Genomic DNA, 17,610 nt, shown 5'->3' with positions numbered 1-17,610 from the left:
TTACATTGTGCTCCACTCTTTTTGTAAGACTAATATGCAAATGTCAATAAGAATACCTACTATCTATCTTCAGATAGCAAAGTTATCTTATTAATACCCAAGATAATAGCAGATAGTTTGCTGACATTCTAGTTTTATTGGCCACTAAGCTTTAACAAATTGTTTCCAGTCAAAACTTTCCTTGCCCAGAATTCTTTCGGAGTTTTAGTTAAAATGTGTTCAATGTTTTAAGTACAGGCAGTAACTGAGTGAAAGTTTAATCAGATTTTACTGGGTGAAAGTTTAATCAGATCTTATTTTTAAATTTGTATTTTATTATCAAATTAATCACAGCAATTATTACAAATTCTATTTTATCAATAAAGAGAAGCATATACAATTAGTTTTCATTTATAGTAAACACAATTATTGTTTACATGTACTGTTGCTGTTACACCCCTTTCAAATGATACAAGATTGAGCAATCCCCCTCCCATGCAAGATCATCTTTGACTGTTTTGCATATTCTTAAATGTGCGCAAATGGCTGTAAGATTATTTTTGACTGTTTGCATATCTTTAAAAATACGCACAGATGAATAGTTTCATAATCATCAAATTACACACAAGAAACAGAATTTTATTTTAGTGTGGCTGTTACACCCCTATCAACTGCTATCAGTTTGAATAATCCCCCTCCCCTGCTAAATCATCGTGGACTGCTTGTATAACCTTAAACAAAAACACACACACACAGGGACAGATTTAGAATCCTTGTACCCGGCTTGATCAACCCCCAACGATCACCCTAAGCTCCAACAACCCGTTTGCAAAACTTGGGTTTTTGTGCATGCAGTCAGAGTTTTCACGAAAATGATTTAAGTTTTTCCTCGTTTAATATTTAAAAGAGAGAATGATGGATTTCAGGATAACTTTGTTTTGGATGGTTCTCCACATTGCTGGAACTAACGGTAAGTTTTTTGAAAAATATTTCAAGCTGAAAGCTAAAAGTTTGATCCATGATTAAATTTAGGTCAATGCACTTGGTCATCAGAATACATCAGCAACTTGGACAGTGGACACTATTGGTAATTACTCAAAATAATTATTAGCATAAAACCTTACTTGGTAGCTAGTAATTGGGAGAGGTTGATAGTATAAAACTTTGTGAGGAACGGCTCCCTCTGAAGTGACGTAGCCTCACATCCTATAAACCCCAAGTTTATAATTTATTTATAGTAAATTCTCATGTTTGTGCTTATTAGTAAAGTAGAAAATTTTTTTTTTTCCTTTTTGCAAGGTTTGACTACTCCAATTCCTGACTGTACACCAACTGAAAGGAGATGCAACGATATGACTTGCCTCGCAACGGAAAAATTCTGTGATTTCCGCGAAGATTGTCCAGATGCCTCTGACGAGTTCAATTGTCGTGAGTCAAAATTCGATCACAAAGATTTTAGCAAGGAACAACAATTACTTGTTTTCAACATCTTAACATATACATGTATGTATATAAATGCATAAAATAACAAATCTGTGAAAATTTGGGCTCCCTTCCATGCATTGGTCATCAAAGTTGGAAAAAAACAATGAAAGAAAAAACATCCTTGTTTAATTTCCAGATGCCTGATGAGCCCTGAAGTCTTTCTCAGATTCCAATATTTTAGTGAGAAATTACCTCTTTCCTCAAAACTAGGTTGTCGTTACTTCAGAGGGAGTTATTTCTCTCAAAGCCATATACATGTACAGCATAGAGCTATATATAAGAACTAGAGGGCGCAATGGTGATGCTTCTTGCACAAACGCGACGGGACCGCAAGGAGACACGCGCGCGCCACTCTGTGCACGCGTTGAATATGAAACACACACTGGAGTTTGTGTTTATTGACACTACGCGATGCTTTTTTGTCAACTTACAAAATGGCAGCACAAACACATGCTGTGCGATGCCTGTTTTGTCAACTTAGAAAATGGCCGCCTGCGCGCATGCCGGGGCCACGTATATAGGCCAGTGCACCCGCTAGTTATTATATATAACTCTATGATGTACAGCCAGTTTTCGATACAACCTGGTGAAGCGCCCTTGTGAGGGGATCACCTTAACGTTTTATTAAAATATCAAACAATAAACCACTACGGTAATGTTTTCAGACATTGTATAAATATCTTAAATTTCCCGCCCTTTTTTCAGCCAAGACTTGCAATTTTGAGAATGGTCTGTGCTACTGGATCCAAGACACAACAGATGATTTTGATTGGAGTTTACGCGTTGGAGGTCAGGAACCAGACGGCTTTGATGGTCCAAGAGAAGACCACACTCTAGATAGCTTCACTGGTGAGTCTTTCAAGAATCAAAACATTTACGGCGAAAGTATTTTTAAAATTTTTATTTTTTTAATTTTTTTTATTTTTTTTATGCAAGTCGCCAGTCACACAAGGCCTGAAGGCAATTTCAAGTTGTGGGCTGCAATTATTTTTTTTCCAGAGGCCGTTGCCACCTACTCCTTTGGCTGCAACAGGGTTACCCCTTTTACAGTCCATACGGATGTAGGCTTGGGTATCATCAGTCCGAAGCCTGGCCGGTAGAGCAGAAAGCACTACCTCCCCAATTTTACGTAGCAAGTGTCACGACCGGGATTCAAACCCACACTATGCTGATCAAACACAAGAGCTTGAATCTGGTGCTCTTAACCACTTGGCCATGACGACATGCCACTGGTATTGGGAAACCCTGTTGAAGCTCTGGTGTTTGATCAGCAGATTGTGGGAGTCCTGGTCGTGACGTGTCTTTTTAGCAAAACACTTAACCATGATTGCTTCGTAAAAGTTGGGGAGGTAGTTCTTTCTGCTCTACCAGCCATGCTTCTGTTGGATGATACCCAAGCCTTCATCCTTATCGACTGTAAGGGGGGTTAACCCTGTTTAAGCCCCAGAAATACGTAGGTGGCGTGATCCCTAGTTGATTTGGAGCCCACACCTCCGTCCTTGTGTGTCTGGCCACTTGCATAACAGTTTTAAAAAAACATTTCTTAAATCTATCTCAGTTCCCTGGGGAGTATACAACTTGTTATGGGCAACTGTACTTGTTCATACACAATGTCAACCTCTACTCTTGCAGCTACCCATTTATACCCCTTGGTAAAAAAAAAAGAGAAAAGCATCTTGGTCAAGGACACAAGTGTCATGACCAGGTGATGACCGGGACTCGAACCCACACTTTGCTGATCAGAAACACCAGAGCTTGAATCCGGTGCTCTAACCTGCTCGGCCACCACATGCCTTAATTAACCCTTTTCATGAAACATGCTAATTTCATTCACGCATGCGTACAGACCCTGTTGGTTGGCAAACGCCATAGAGTTGTGCACTGAGCAGATGCATCGCGTCTGTGCCACGCAGCCATTAGCCATGTACAAAACAGCGCAACGTTCCCTCATTTTTGCCAATCAAAATGTTAGTTTACATATTTACATATTTCATGAAAAGGGTCCATTATTATACATGGTGTTACCACAAACTGTATTGATACTCCATGAAACCAATACCTCAAAAACCAATGCAATCTCTCTTCTCTCTCGAAAGGTCATTACATATACGTGGACGGAATAATCTCACCCGGCCGGAACTCACGAGCCCGCGTCATCAGCCCGACCTTTGCCCTCTGTGGCCGCACGTGTAAGATCAGTCTTTGGTATCACATCTTCGGACTGGAGTTTGGCGACCTCGAGCTGATTCTGCGGACGGGAGGATCGGAACGGAAACTTTTTATGATCGGCGACGATATCGACAACAGGAATGACTGGATATTTGAGGATTTTGCGGTGGACGCATGCGCCACTGACTTTCAGGTGAGGAGGGGAAACATACATGTAGTTCTTAAGATGTTATTTAAAGACAGTGGACACTATCGGTAATTGTCAAACACCAGTCTTCTCACTTGGTGTACCTTAACATTAACATAAAATAACAAACCTGTGTAAATTGAGCTTAATCAGCTGTTGAAGTTGCGAGATAATACTGAAAGAAAAAACACCCTTGTCCCACGAAGTTGTGTGCTTTCAGATGCTTGATTTTCAAGACCTCAAATTCTAAATCTGAGGTCTCGAAATCCAATTCGTGGAAAATTACTACTTTCTCGAAAACTACGTTACTTCAGAAGGGAGCCATTTCTCACAGTGTTTTATACTATCAGCAGCTCCCCATTACTCATAACCAAGTAAGGTTTTATGCTAATAGTTATTTTGAGTAACTACCAATAGTGTCCACTGCCTTTAACTTGATTTGATTTCCATTGTTCTGGTTGTGATGTCAAGGACTCTCAGAAAAGCGAACTTAATCACTGTACTAGCCAAGAACCCAAATAGAGAGAAGACAAGGAAGGTAGTTTCAGTTTTAGGTGTGGGAGGAAAACCCCAGAGAATTATTCCCTGGAAAATCAACGCAGTCAGGTAGGGACTGAAAACCCAATCCACAAAGTGCTCCCCGTGAGATTCAAAATGTCTGTCTTCCGAGGTGGAAGGTGAAGAAAGACCCCATTACTTGTTCCTCCTGTCAGGGTGTTTGAGCGCGAGACCAGGCTTTCTGCTTCTTCTCATCCTTATACTGTGGATGTGCCGAGATGTAGAACAAAGAGCTACTCCAGTAGCTTTTTCCCTCGTACTGCATCTCTTTGGAACTCCTTGCCTGGTGCATGTTTCCCTTCTTCCTATGATCTGCCATCTTTTAAGAGGAATGCCAATTCCTACCTTCAGCTCCACTGAGTTTCTGCATGTCTATGTTTTCTTCCTTGTAGCCCTTAACCTAGAGTGGCTTTTAGCCTTGTTTTGGGCGACTTGCATAAAAAAAAAAAATAAAACATTTCACCAACCTGACCAACTCAATATTACCTCTTACAGGGGCATATTACATGTACCATTGATTGTTCACTAGGAAAGTAGTCCTTTTATTTGTGTATATATGTATCCGCAATTCTACTTTTTTGGCCGCCATGTATGCGTTTTTTTAAACACCAAAAATAAACCAAGCATCATGAATAATTTAAAAATCTCATCTCCTGTAGTGTTATGGCCGAGCGGTTAAGAGCACCGAATTCAAACTCTGGTGTTTCTGATCAGCAGAGTGTGGGTTCGAATCCCCAGCCGTGACACTTGTGTCCTTGAGCAAGACACTTTACCATTGCTTCGTTCTTTGGATGGGACCTAAAGCTGTTGGTCCCATTTGTTGTGTAACGCATGTAAAAGAACCCAGTGCTCTTATCGAAAAGCAAAGGGGTTCGCCCCGGTGTTCCTGGCTGTGGCTGCTGAATGCGGTTTAGCACATTGTAAACTCTCATAAGGTGCTACATATTTGGGTCTCAGAATTCATAACTTCACCCCTGTATAAATGTATCTCAGCGCCTTGAGTACCTTGTTGGTAGATACGTGCGCTATATAAGACTTTGATATTATAACAATAAATAGGGTAGATGGCCTTAGCTTTCGATCCAAACCGGACCTTCTTCAGAGGCATAAAACAAGAACAAACAAATACATATCCATTTATAGAAAAAGAGAGGGGAAAGGGATTAAGGGAAGGATCCAGAAAGAAGCGTGAAAATAACAGCCAATCAAAGTTTCTATTTCAAAAACAATTGGTGGCTATGAACCAATAGGAGTAAAGTGGCGAGGACAAAGGATGTTTAGTATGAAAGGAAGGATTACTGGACCATAAAAGACTTTGATATTAAATTTGATATTATACTCATACATAGATAATCATCGCTGCTCAAGACACGCAGAGCAACCCGTCCGATGGCGGCTTTGCCTAAGTAGGGTAAACCAAATATATTTGAATACTCACAAGCATAGTGACACATTCAAACAACCTCATAAATATTCGAACATCCTTATGAATTATTCATCCACAGATAATCATCTCTGCTCAAAACACGCAGAGCAACCCGTCCGACGGCGGCTTTGCTATTGATGATGTCCGGTTCGCAGATTGTGCCCCCTCTGAGCCTGAATTCATCTGTGGGCCAATGGAGTCGCAATGCTCCTCCGGTCAGTGTATCCCACTGTCTAGAGAGTGCGACTTTCAGAAAGACTGCTGCGATTCCAGTGACGAGGGTGTTTCTACGTGTACTTCAAGTAAGTTGGTTTGTTCCCGGATTTCTCTGCTTTCAACCGATAATTGTAGCCCACACCTTGAAGTGGCCTTCAGGCCTTGTGTGTCTGGCGACTTGCATAAAATAAAAAAATATAATAATAATAATAATAACCCGTTTTTATATAGCGCTTTTCACACCCGGAGGGCGTCCCAAAGCGCTTCACATTATTACCCCTGGTCACTGGGCCTTAATTCACTCCTTAAACCATCTCAACTCCCTGGTGGAGAGTATGCAGCCTGTGCAACATTAATATGCGCTACTCGGCTAAATCAATCACAAGAACCATCTCTGCCCTCACAGGTACCCACTTACCCCTGGGTGGAGAGAAGCAATTATAGTTAAGTGTCTTGCTCAGGGACACAAGTGTCATGACCGGGATTCGAACCCACACTCTGCTGAACAGAAGCATCAGAGCTTGAATTCGGTGCTCTTATCCGCTCGGCCACGACACTTTTAATCAAAAAATATCCCTTTTAATCAAACTTGTGGAGACAAATGAAATAATGATAATGTTTTGCTTTCTCATTTTAGGGGGCTATTCCATGTGTGATTTTGAATCTGATCTGTGCCCCACTATTTGGATACAAGTGACCCTTGATGATGATTTTGACTGGACTCGAGGCCAGGGGGCGACAGGATCAGACAGGCCAAGTACCGATCACACCACCCTCGCATCCAACGGTAAGATGTTGTTAAAGACACTGGACACTATTGGTAATTGTCAAAGACCAGTCTTCTCACTTAGTGTATCTCAGCATATGCACAACATAACGAACCTGTGAAAATTAGAACTCAACTGGTCGTCGAAGTTGCGAGAGAATAATGGAAGAAAAAGCACCCTTGTCAAACGAAGTTGTGTGCTTTCAGATGCTTGATTTGGGGACCTCAAAATCTAATTCTGAGGTCTTGAAATCAAGTTCGTTGAAAATTACTTCTTTCTCGAAAACTATGTCACTTCAGAGGGAGCCCTTTCTCACAATGTTTTATACCATCAACCTCTCCCCATTACTCGTCACCAAATAAGGTTTAATGCTAATAATTATTTTGAGTAATTACCAATAGTGTCCACTGCCTTTAATTCACATTGATTAAATATTTTAAAGTTTTAATTTTGTTTGTTTTTATCCTTATCTAGGTTACTACCTCTACACAGAGACAAGTTCGTCCACTCTGCCGAGAGATAAAGCCCAGCTTGCCTCCTTCACCTTACGAGATGTTCTTGTAGTAGATGGGTGCTTGGTAAGTTTTACCCCAACCTCGCTACCATGGGCAGCGCGCCATATCACGCTAGCTCTGCGTACATCTCTAACCCCTCAAAGGGAAACTCCGATCCGTGTCTTTGATTGGCTATAAGCGCAAAATATGAAAGGCGGTGCATCTTCAAAAAGCTCTATACCCCGAAACACGTGCGTATAAAGATGTACATATTCACGTTTTTTGTCACGCAACATTGAATGCCAAGGGAAGTTTATGACTTTTATTACACACAGCGCATCCAGCGTGTGCGCGACTAACGCCCAACACAGAACGGATCAACTACACAGCACTAATTGTTATATCCCTTATATTTGGATATTTTGGAGTTACACTTCCAGGGGTTATGATCGAGCAAGGCATGCTGGGAAAAATGGCGCGGCGAGATCAATCACCCCTGGGAACGAGGTTGGTTTTGCCCTGCTGTGAAAATATAATAAAAACAGATTGTATTTCACACAAGTGACAGCCGTGACACTTGTGTCCTTAAGCAAGACACATAACCATTGCTTCGTCCTTCGGATGGGACGTAAAGCCGTTGGTCCCATGTGTTGTGTAAACGCATGTAAAAGAACCCAGTGCACTTATCGAAAAGAGAAGGGGTTGGCCCCGGTGTTCCTGGCTGGATTGGCAGCATATTGCGCCACAGCACCTTGTAAACCATTACATGGTGCTTAATGATTAGGTCTTATATCTCAAAATTCGCCCCACTCCTTGCAGTAATAATACCTGGCGCTTTGTATCCTTTGGCAAAAGGCGCGTTATAAATACGGTTATTATTATTATAATTATTATTACAAGTATTCAAATTTGCAACACAGCAGCCAATCATGGGAGGTATTTTATTTAAAGGCAGTGGATACTATTTGTAATTACTCAAAATAAATATTAGAACACAACCTTACTTGGTAACGGCTAATGGGGATAGGTTGGTAGTATAAAACATTGTAAGAAACAGCTCCTTCTAAATTGGAGTAGTTTTCGAGAAAGAAGGTCTCGAAATCAAGCATCTGAAAGCACACAACTTCGTGTGACACGGGTGTTTTTTCTTTCACTATTATCTCCCAACTTTGATGACAGATTGAGCTCAAATTTTCACAGGTTTGTTATTTGATGCATATGTTGAGATACAAGTGAGAAGACTGGTGTTCTTTGACAGTTACCAATAGTGTCCAGTGTCTTTAATTGGAAGTTTGCCGAAGTGTAGAATTTTGACCCAAGACTATAATATTAGCCTTTTTGAGATATGGCGGACACATATCTACAACACTATAAGGTTTGGGTAAAGTTGTGTGTACACACCTGTACACCCAAACCATACAGTACACTTCTAATCACGTCCGCCATACCTCAAAAAGGCTTATTGAATATTTTACTAACATTCGGCCGTCTTTGCCAGCTAGCACGTGTTGTTTATCAATTAGTTTGTTTTCTCTCCAGTTGCGCTTTTTCTACCACATGCGTAGTGAACTTGTCGGCACTCTGAACGTTTACACAATGACGGAAATCAACGGCCCCATGACGCTGATCTGGGGCACGGAGGGAAGGCAAAACTACTGGACTCGCCAAGAAATAGAACTATCGAGCCTTGTTGACTTCATGGTAAGTTGTTGTTGTAAACAGTTAAATATAAATACCTCAGACAGTTTTGCTATTCCTATTTGTGGAGAGCGCATCACGTGGGGGTGTTTAAACGGTTGATAATGACCAGCTGGAGCTGTCCATGAAGACAATACTTGTTCTAGTCATTGCAGTAGGCTGGGTAGGATTCGAACCAATAATCTTGTGATTACAAGTCCTGCCGTCTAACAAACTGTGTCCGAGGTGACCTGGGCCCAATTATATAGTGCTGCTTAACGGTAAGCAAATTTGTGTGCTTACTGTAGCAGAAAAATTTGCTTAAGCCTTAGAGTATTTCACAGGTTAGCAGAATAACTGGTCGGCCATATTGCGTGTTTACCGTGGATTTGCATTGTGATGTCAGTTATTTTCGTGCAGTAAGCACCGGAAGGTTAGCATGCCTTTTCTAGGCTTACGGTGAGAAGCGCTATGAAATGGAAGTTGCACAGTAAGCACGAAGTTGACCCCTAAGCAGCGCTCTGAAATTAGGTCGAGGAAAGTATCCTCTGAAAAGTGCGATGTGCAAGAAAATTTTAAATTTGATCTTATAGAGCTCAATGGATTCCTTTATTGTCGCAGGTCATCATTGAAGGTGTGATGAGTCTGACAGTAGAGGGCGGCATTGCCATTGATGACGTCTCGTTTACGTCGGCATGCAGGAAGACGTCCACTCCACTCCCTGTCATTACTACCCCAGCACCAGGTAACCTTGTAGGAAATGTCCAAAATTGTTTTGAGAAGAATATTCATTTTGGGTGTTTACCCATATACATACACCGATGTGTGTTTAGCATTTTTATACTCAGTACTTACCCGAGTTTTGTGGAAAAAATCACAGGCATATTACCTGGGGTGGGATTTGTATCGACAACCTTTTCAAATCTAGAGCAATGTCATACCAACTACACCACCGAGATTGCTTGGTGGCTAGAGGTAGTTCGAAACTGCAAATGATTTAATAGATGTTAAATTTGCATCGGGGATAAAAAATATTCAATTCTGGTTTTTACCCATATACACCGATGTGTGTTTAGCACTGTATACTTTCCCCAAGTCCTGTGAAAAAAACTTCATATTACTCGGTTGGGATTCGAACCCACGACCTTTGCAATTCTAATGCAGTATCGTACCAACTAGAACACCAAGTTTTGAGAAGGTTTCTCACATCCAAATGTTATGGGGCATAAAAGATCTAAAGCATATTAATGTACTTTGAAGGGAATTCTTTAAAAAAAATATTTCTTTCACATCAACTATCAGATCTTTTTTGGTTGCGGCACCACATCTCTGTAATCAACTACCTCTTCACATTAAAAAGAAATGAAATGAAAATGAATGGTTCAAAAACCAAAAGCACACTTAATTTTTGTTTCAAAAATGTATTAGTTGTAGGGACGACCATTCCATCACACTGTCGCAGGAATCAGTTCTCGTGCTACGACGGCGTGAGCTGCACCGGCAGCGATAACGTCTGCGACTTCACAGCAGACTGTCCTGATGCTTCAGACGAGAAAACTTGTCGTAAGTACGAAAGAGATATCCACAATGACTAATTTCATCTAAAGACACTGGACACCTTTAGTAATTGTCAAAGACCAGTTTTCTCACTTGGTGTATCTCAACATATGCACAAAATAACAAGCCTGTGAAAGTTTGAACTCGATTGGTGGTCGAAGTTGCGAGATAATAATGGAAGAAAAAACACCATTGTCACACGAAGTTGTGTGCTTTCAGATGCTTGATTTCGAGACCTCCAAATGTAATTCTGAGGTCTCGAAATCAATTCAAATATTTTAGTGAGAAATTACTTCGTTCTCGAACACGATGTTACTTCAGAGGGAGTCGTTTCTCACAATGTTTTTTTACTATCAACATTGATCCCTTACAAGTAAGTTTTTATGCTAACAATTATTTTTGAGCAATTACCAATTGTATCCAGTGCCAATAATAACTACTTGTTTGATGACATCTTGCAGCGTCCTCTTGTGACTTTGAGACTGACTCGTGTTTCTTCGCCGAGACGATTGTGGATAATTTTGATTGGCATAGAGCATCAGGGAGCGACACTAAAGCCACGCCCAATGCCGCACCCAGGGAGGATCATACTTTGGGGACAGATCAAGGTAAATTCTTCTCCTTCCCGCCACCCCCCCCCCCCCCCCCCCCCCCCCCCCCCCCCCCCCCCCCCCCCCCCCCCCCCCCCCCCCCGCAGCCGGACATTCGTTTTTTGAACAGTTTTAGCTTTCCGGGTGACGTTGTCAGACAAAAATACCGCCGCGAGTACCCTGGCAACTACTGTAGTTCTCTCAGTGACCCCAAATTGTTTCTATTACGATTCTTTTCTGTTTAGTCACATTCTCTTGCCCCATCTTTACTCGTATTCATGCGTACAACTTTAAGCAGGTCACACTGCTTAATTTGCTTGGTCTTCACACCAAATTCTCTCATCATAACGATACACGCGTTCGCCGTTCGTTGTACTCGTGGACGCCGCCATGACAGCTACAGGAGAGTAACACGGATGACTCAGTACGGCACTAAAAAGGGACTACTTTCGTCTGCTGTGCGCAGGCATCGCATGACGTAATGTTACCGTATTTTGTCATTCGGAAAACTGAACACGGCGGAAAGTTGAAACCGCCACACCGGACTGGGATTTTACAAGGTATGTGTTCCAGAACCTGTTGTTCTTATTGTGAAATGAAGTGTTCAGTAGGTGCAAAATCCGCATGCAAAGCGTGCTCTGCCTTGCGCAAAAGTAACTGAGATTGGTGGAGTGTCTTCGTAAATCTGTTCTTTTACTTTATACTTACTCCTTTTATATTTCAGGGAAGTACATGTACATTGCAGCGTACGGGGCTATCACCGAATCCCAGATTGCCGAAATAACAGGGCCGATATTCTACAGCGCCGACACAAACTGCAAGATCAGGTTCTTCTACTACATGGCGGGGACGTTGCCAGGGGAGCTGAGCCTGTTCCTAGACGACCAGGTGACGAAGGACGAGGTGTTGCTGTGGCAGAAGAGACTGTCGCAGGGAGAACGGTGGCAGCAGGCTGTAGTTGGGATCGGTCGGAGACAGGAGGCATTCAAGGTATTTAAGACTCAAGCTCTTGGCCCAATTTCATAGAACTGGTTAAGCACAAAAAGTAGCTAAGCACAACTTAAAGAGACTGTTGCAGGGAGAACGGTGGCAGCAGGCTGTAATTGGGATCGGTAATTAGGAGGCATTCAAGGTACTTGATGCGTGTTGTGGCGAGTGGTTTAGGACTGGAGCGCTTGGCCCAATTTCATAGAGCTGCTTGAGCACAAAAAGTAGCTAAGCACAACAAAATTATGCTTACCAGATTAAGGTTACCAGCCCAAAAAGTAATTAAGCACAAAGTTGATAACCTAATTCAGTTAAGTTTTTTGATGTGGCAGTTCGGCCTTGTGATGTAAATTTGTTCAGGCACTGTACACGTTTGGTGATTTTCAAAGACCAATATTATCACTTGGTGTAGCCCAACAACATATGCTTAAAATAACAAACCTTTAAAATTTTGAGCTCAATTGGTCATCAAAGTTGCAAACAAACAATGTGAGAAAAAAAACACTCTTGTTGCATAGAGTTGTTTGCTTTCAGATGCTTGAGAAAGGTTTCATGCCTTGAAAATATTTAGTACAATAAATACATTTTTTTCCCCACCCGTCAACAGCTTCGTTTTTCCAAGTCACGGTCTGAACAGTACCAGGGAATGATCGCTATTGATGACTTGGACTTCTTTGACTGTGAGCTCCCGCTGCCCGAGATTGCCTGCCCCCCTTCAAAGCTCTTATGCGATAATGACGCTTGTATTCCTAGCACCGATGCGTGTGACTTGGCCGACGATTGTGGCGATAGGTCGGATGAGCTGGAGTTTTTCTGCGGTGAGTGTAGAAATAACGGGATGGGTTGACCATCCAGAAAAAAACAAAAACAAAACAGCTATCGTCCAATCATTTGCCTCCTTTGACCCTAATGAGGGCTCTTACCAGACCATTCTTTTAAGAAGTCACTGGTCTCAAAGTATTAGTAACATGATAAACATACGAAACAGACGGGAACCATCAAAAGCTAAAATATGGCCCCTGAACATGTCTGGAAGTATCAGCTAAAGAAAAGTCACAAACTTTGGACAATTTTAGCTCTTTATTTCGTTAAAAGGTATTTATTAATAGTTGGTGGCTTACGCTTTTAATGAACCGAGCCGGAGGTCCGTGTCTGGAAGTATCAATGAGAGAAAAGTCACAAAAGTCAAATTGTTGGCTCCCATAAATGGCCGACCGTGTTAGTTCGCAAAGCAAAAGGAAAACCACGCAATTTCGAGGCACATTTGTGTGGATCATTGTATTCTACTTTTAAAACATCTTTCCAACCATATGCATTTTATAACAAACGGTTTCAAACGCTTTTGTTAGACCAACTCGTCCAATCCAAGGCAACGTGTTCCTTTAACCCCCCCCGGCCACAGCACGCCATGAGCCACGCTTGATGCAAACCCCAAATAATAAGTTTGGACTCATTCTGCGATCTCCACATACCAACGTGACAGTTTTCTATTAATCGTTCAACTCCACAGATGCGACTGGTTTCAAGCGTTGTGATTTTGAGACCGATCTTTGTGGCTGGGTGGAGTCCACTACAGATGAGCTGGACTGGACACGGTGGAGCGGTACGACAGAGGACATCAACAGTGGCCCCTCTAGAGATCACACGTATGGCACAAGCCTTGGTAAGTTAAAGATTCCCCAACGCACTGCCTCAGAAAAGAGCCACCTGAATCCTCAAACAAAATAAAAGTAACAATAATAATATATTATTTATCGAAGTCATTAAATAGTGCACGTATCTACCAAACAAGGTACTCAAGGCTCTTAGTATGTACATGTTTATTTATACAGAAAATAATAATAATAATAATAATAATAATAATAATAATAATAATAATAATAATAATAATAATAATAATAATAATACTAATAATAATAATAATAATAATAATAATAATAATAATAATAATAATAATAATAATAATAATAATAATAATAATAATAATAATAATAATAATAATAATAATAATAATAATAATAATAATAATAATCATAATAATAACCGTGGTGGTTAATAACCGTGGTGGTTGGAGCACTTGGCACCATTCCCAAAGCACTGGGGAAACATCTAGATGAAATAGGGACAAATGTGAGGGTAGATCTATTACAGAAGGCAGCGCTTTTGGGAACAGCAAGGATCCTGAGAAAGACCCTTGAGATCTAAGGCTAAGGGACGTAGCCCGGCTCGAGGAGTTACCGGCACAAAGGAAAATGAGATCTTTCTTTTGCATGCTGTGATAAAATGAAATAATAATAATAATAAGAGTAATAATAAACTAGAATTCCTGACGTATTATTAAAATACTGTTTGGTCTAAAATCTAAAATACATAACATATTAAACATTGCAATCATTAACAGTAGGCCAAAAATACACATTGATTATTAGCAATTAAAATCAAATTAAAATGCATTGAAACAAAGAACACAAGAAGTTGTTTTATTTGGTTTTGTTGGGGACTTGTGTCTGAGACTTAAAGGCAGTGGACACTATTGGTAATTACTCAAAATAATTATTATCATAAAACCTCACTTGGTAACGAGTAATGGGGAGAGGTTGGTAGTGTAAAACATTGTGAGTATGGTGAGAAACGGTCCCTCTGAAGTGACATAGTTTTCGAGAAAGAAGTAATTTTCCACGAATTTGATTTTGAGACCTCGGAATAACATGTAGAATTTGAGGTCTCAGAATCAACCATCTAAACGCACACAATTTGTGTGACAAGGGTATTTTTTCTTTCAATATTATCTTTCAACTTCAACGACCAATTGAGCTCAAATTTTTACAGGTTTGTTATTTTATGCATATGTTGAGATACACCAAGTGAGAAGACTGGTCTTTGACAACTACCAATAGTGTCCATTGTCTTTAATAGTTACAGTTATCATCATTGGAAGAGTAATCATTTACAATTGTTTTTTGCAATATTTCTGTAGGCCATTTTCTTTTCTTGGATGGGAGGTTTTCACATACGTTTAAGGCTAGAGCTCAGCTGCTTAGCCCAAACTTCCAGGCTGCGCCGGATGGTTCATGCAAGGTATACATGTAGTAGTTGTCAATCTGTTGGTCGCTTGATTTAGTTACAGTTTCTTTAAATAAGGGAATGAAAGGGTAGCGACGAGTTCTTCAACAGCCGTTTAAAGCCGGCAGGGTCGGCGGCCGTGTGATAAAGGCAAGAGCCGAAGGCGAGGGCCTTTATCGCATGGCAAAGACCCTGCAAGGTTTTAAACGGACGTTTAAGGAGGAGTCACTACTCTTTTTTTTCCCATTCATAAATGCCCTTACAGTACACTTATAGACACTTTAACAATTGAAAATTCGAGGTTTTAAATATTTTTTCCAAAAACTTTGTGAAGAATCTGTTCGATGCATGTGGGTTGTGTGTATGCGCGCACACTTACATGTAGATTACGCGCTGTAACTATAGCTATGAATTGCGTTCCGTCAGATAATCTTGTGCCCCCGACATGCGGAAGCCAGCTTGTTATAAACAGCTCCAGCTGGTCATTATAAACACCCCCACGTGACGCGCTCTCCACCAATAGGAGTAGAGAAACTGTCTGGGATATTTATGAATCAGACTTTATAGCTACATGTAGCAGTCATCTGCAAGGTTTTGGGCCCAATTTTATAAAGTTGTTGAGCAGAAAATACTGCTGAGCAATTTCTAAAAAGTTCCCTTCTGTGCTGAACACATGTTTAGCATTGAAAAGGCTATCAGGACCTTGGAAGAAACCAAGGCTGGTTCCAAATGGTCGATGGTCAACCAGCCTGGGTTCGAGTCAAAATAGTCAACCTGTTTGTCACGGTCTTTATTTATGACACAGTCCATCGCATGACCATGGCCCTACCGGTTTTAAATGGCCGTTAAAGACCTTAAATGAGATTTGAGGCATTTTTGCATGGTGAGGTACATGTATAGTGGTTTGCGATAACACCATGTGTCTATCTTCTTGCTGGGTAGATTGTGTTTTGAAAACGTGTCTCGCTATATTGTACTACCGTTTTTTTTTAATTCGATAAACTTCTGTACTCGGAGTAGATTTCTAAGTTCTGCTTATTGTGATGATATCGTTGCGTAGATCCGATTCTTCTATCACATGTACGGAGAGGATGTGGACTACCTCAACGTCTACGCCAATCGCTACGCTGGGACCACCACGTTCAGCAACCCAGTCTGGTTCCGATTCACCGAGCAGGGAAACTATTGGCAGAGGGCCGAGATCACGCTGGCGACCTCGTTCAACTTCCAGGTGAGGTAAACATTCTTGCATAGGCAAACTTCGACTGGTCCCCTGTCCTTATCTGCAGGTATTAGTTTTACAGAACCAGCTATATCATTGGATATGCCGTCCTATATTACAGTGTTTTATATGTTAGCATGTACATGTACATGGAATTTGACTGCAAAATGAATATTAGATCAATGGAACATCCGTACCACGTGATCGTCAGGATCTTGATGTAGGCTCGAGGCCAATCTCTATTGAATTCCACGCCTCGAAGTGTGTCGTCAGATGTTTAGGCTAAGGCAAACTGCCAACCTCGTGCCTAGTGGTATACGATCTCGCTGCGTGATTCTTTCTCTCAGAATGCTTTGCTCGTATCACAGCCCCTGGATGTGTGACTTTGAAATATCCAAATAATATGGATATTTTTATTTAAGCCTTTGGTTTATCCTTTGTTGGTGACAGACACTGGCTACACTACACTGGTTGCCAATTGACAAAAGGATCAAGTTTAAAACACTACTCTACATCTACAAAGCTCTGAATGATCTGTCGCCTGTTTACCTGAAAGACTGCATTGCCACCCATGTACCATCTAGGGAAGGCCTACGATCAAGCGGGGACGTTACTCGTCTTTCCATTCCAAAGAGTAGCGGGCGGATAGGCGATGGATCGTTCAGTGTTTTCGGGCCAACTCTCTGGAACAAATTACCACATACCATAAGATCCTCTCCAACAGTTTTAGCTTTCAAACGCAACCTCAAAACTTATTTATTCTAATGTATTATATTTGTTATTGTTTTTTGGGTGTGAAGTGCATTGATACTTTTCTTGGAATTGCGCTATAAAAGAGCTGCCGTCAATTTCACAAAACTCTTTCTAACTTAAGACTAATCTTAGGACTTAGGACGAGTCACAACCCTGCACTGTAGTATGCAGACCCTAAGATTAATCCTAAGTTAGGGCGAGTAACTGGTCCTAACTCGAGATAAGACAAGTCCTAACTCTTTGTGAAATCGACTGCAGGTTCATAACAGCCATCCAGTCATTGAGAAACTGGTCCTCTCTCATCCTTCTTTGCTCTTGTGATATGCCTAACTGTATGCTGCAGTTTAGGACAGTGTAAAAACATGGTTCATTTGAAGTCGACCACCTTTTGAAGTGACATTTTCACAGGTTAATTTGGTTGCATACAACTATATATGTGCAATTTTTAATGTGTAAATTTAGGGGAGTGGCTTAACTATT

The 17,610-nt window shown here is 41.1% G+C and overlaps 1 protein-coding gene across 1 annotated transcript in view; it reads left to right on the top strand.

Annotated features, from left to right (window-relative positions):
- The window catches only part of LOC117299248 (MAM and LDL-receptor class A domain-containing protein 2-like), a 37,790-nt gene that overhangs the window by 2,739 nt on the left and 17,441 nt on the right, over positions 1-17,610 (top strand). The window contains exons 2-17 of the mRNA XM_033782724.1: positions 887-949; positions 1,279-1,407; positions 2,170-2,313; positions 3,561-3,826; positions 5,884-6,106; positions 6,658-6,807; positions 7,262-7,365; positions 8,821-8,982; positions 9,580-9,703; positions 10,393-10,521; positions 10,977-11,123; positions 11,830-12,095; positions 12,700-12,910; positions 13,603-13,755; positions 15,070-15,170; positions 16,216-16,386. Of these exons, the coding sequence (XP_033638615.1) occupies positions 892-949; positions 1,279-1,407; positions 2,170-2,313; positions 3,561-3,826; positions 5,884-6,106; positions 6,658-6,807; positions 7,262-7,365; positions 8,821-8,982; positions 9,580-9,703; positions 10,393-10,521; positions 10,977-11,123; positions 11,830-12,095; positions 12,700-12,910; positions 13,603-13,755; positions 15,070-15,170; positions 16,216-16,386 (2,538 nt within the window). The 5' untranslated portion in view covers positions 887-891. The remainder of the gene's footprint in view (positions 1-886; positions 950-1,278; positions 1,408-2,169; positions 2,314-3,560; positions 3,827-5,883; positions 6,107-6,657; positions 6,808-7,261; positions 7,366-8,820; positions 8,983-9,579; positions 9,704-10,392; positions 10,522-10,976; positions 11,124-11,829; positions 12,096-12,699; positions 12,911-13,602; positions 13,756-15,069; positions 15,171-16,215; positions 16,387-17,610) is intronic.

The sequence above is a fragment of the Asterias rubens genome, chromosome 14, assembly GCF_902459465.1.
Source record: "Asterias rubens chromosome 14, eAstRub1.3, whole genome shotgun sequence".
NCBI lineage: Eukaryota > Metazoa > Echinodermata > Asteroidea > Forcipulatida > Asteriidae > Asterias > Asterias rubens.
Note: the sequence above shows the minus strand (reverse complement) of the source record. Positions and strands in the feature narration are given on the sequence as shown.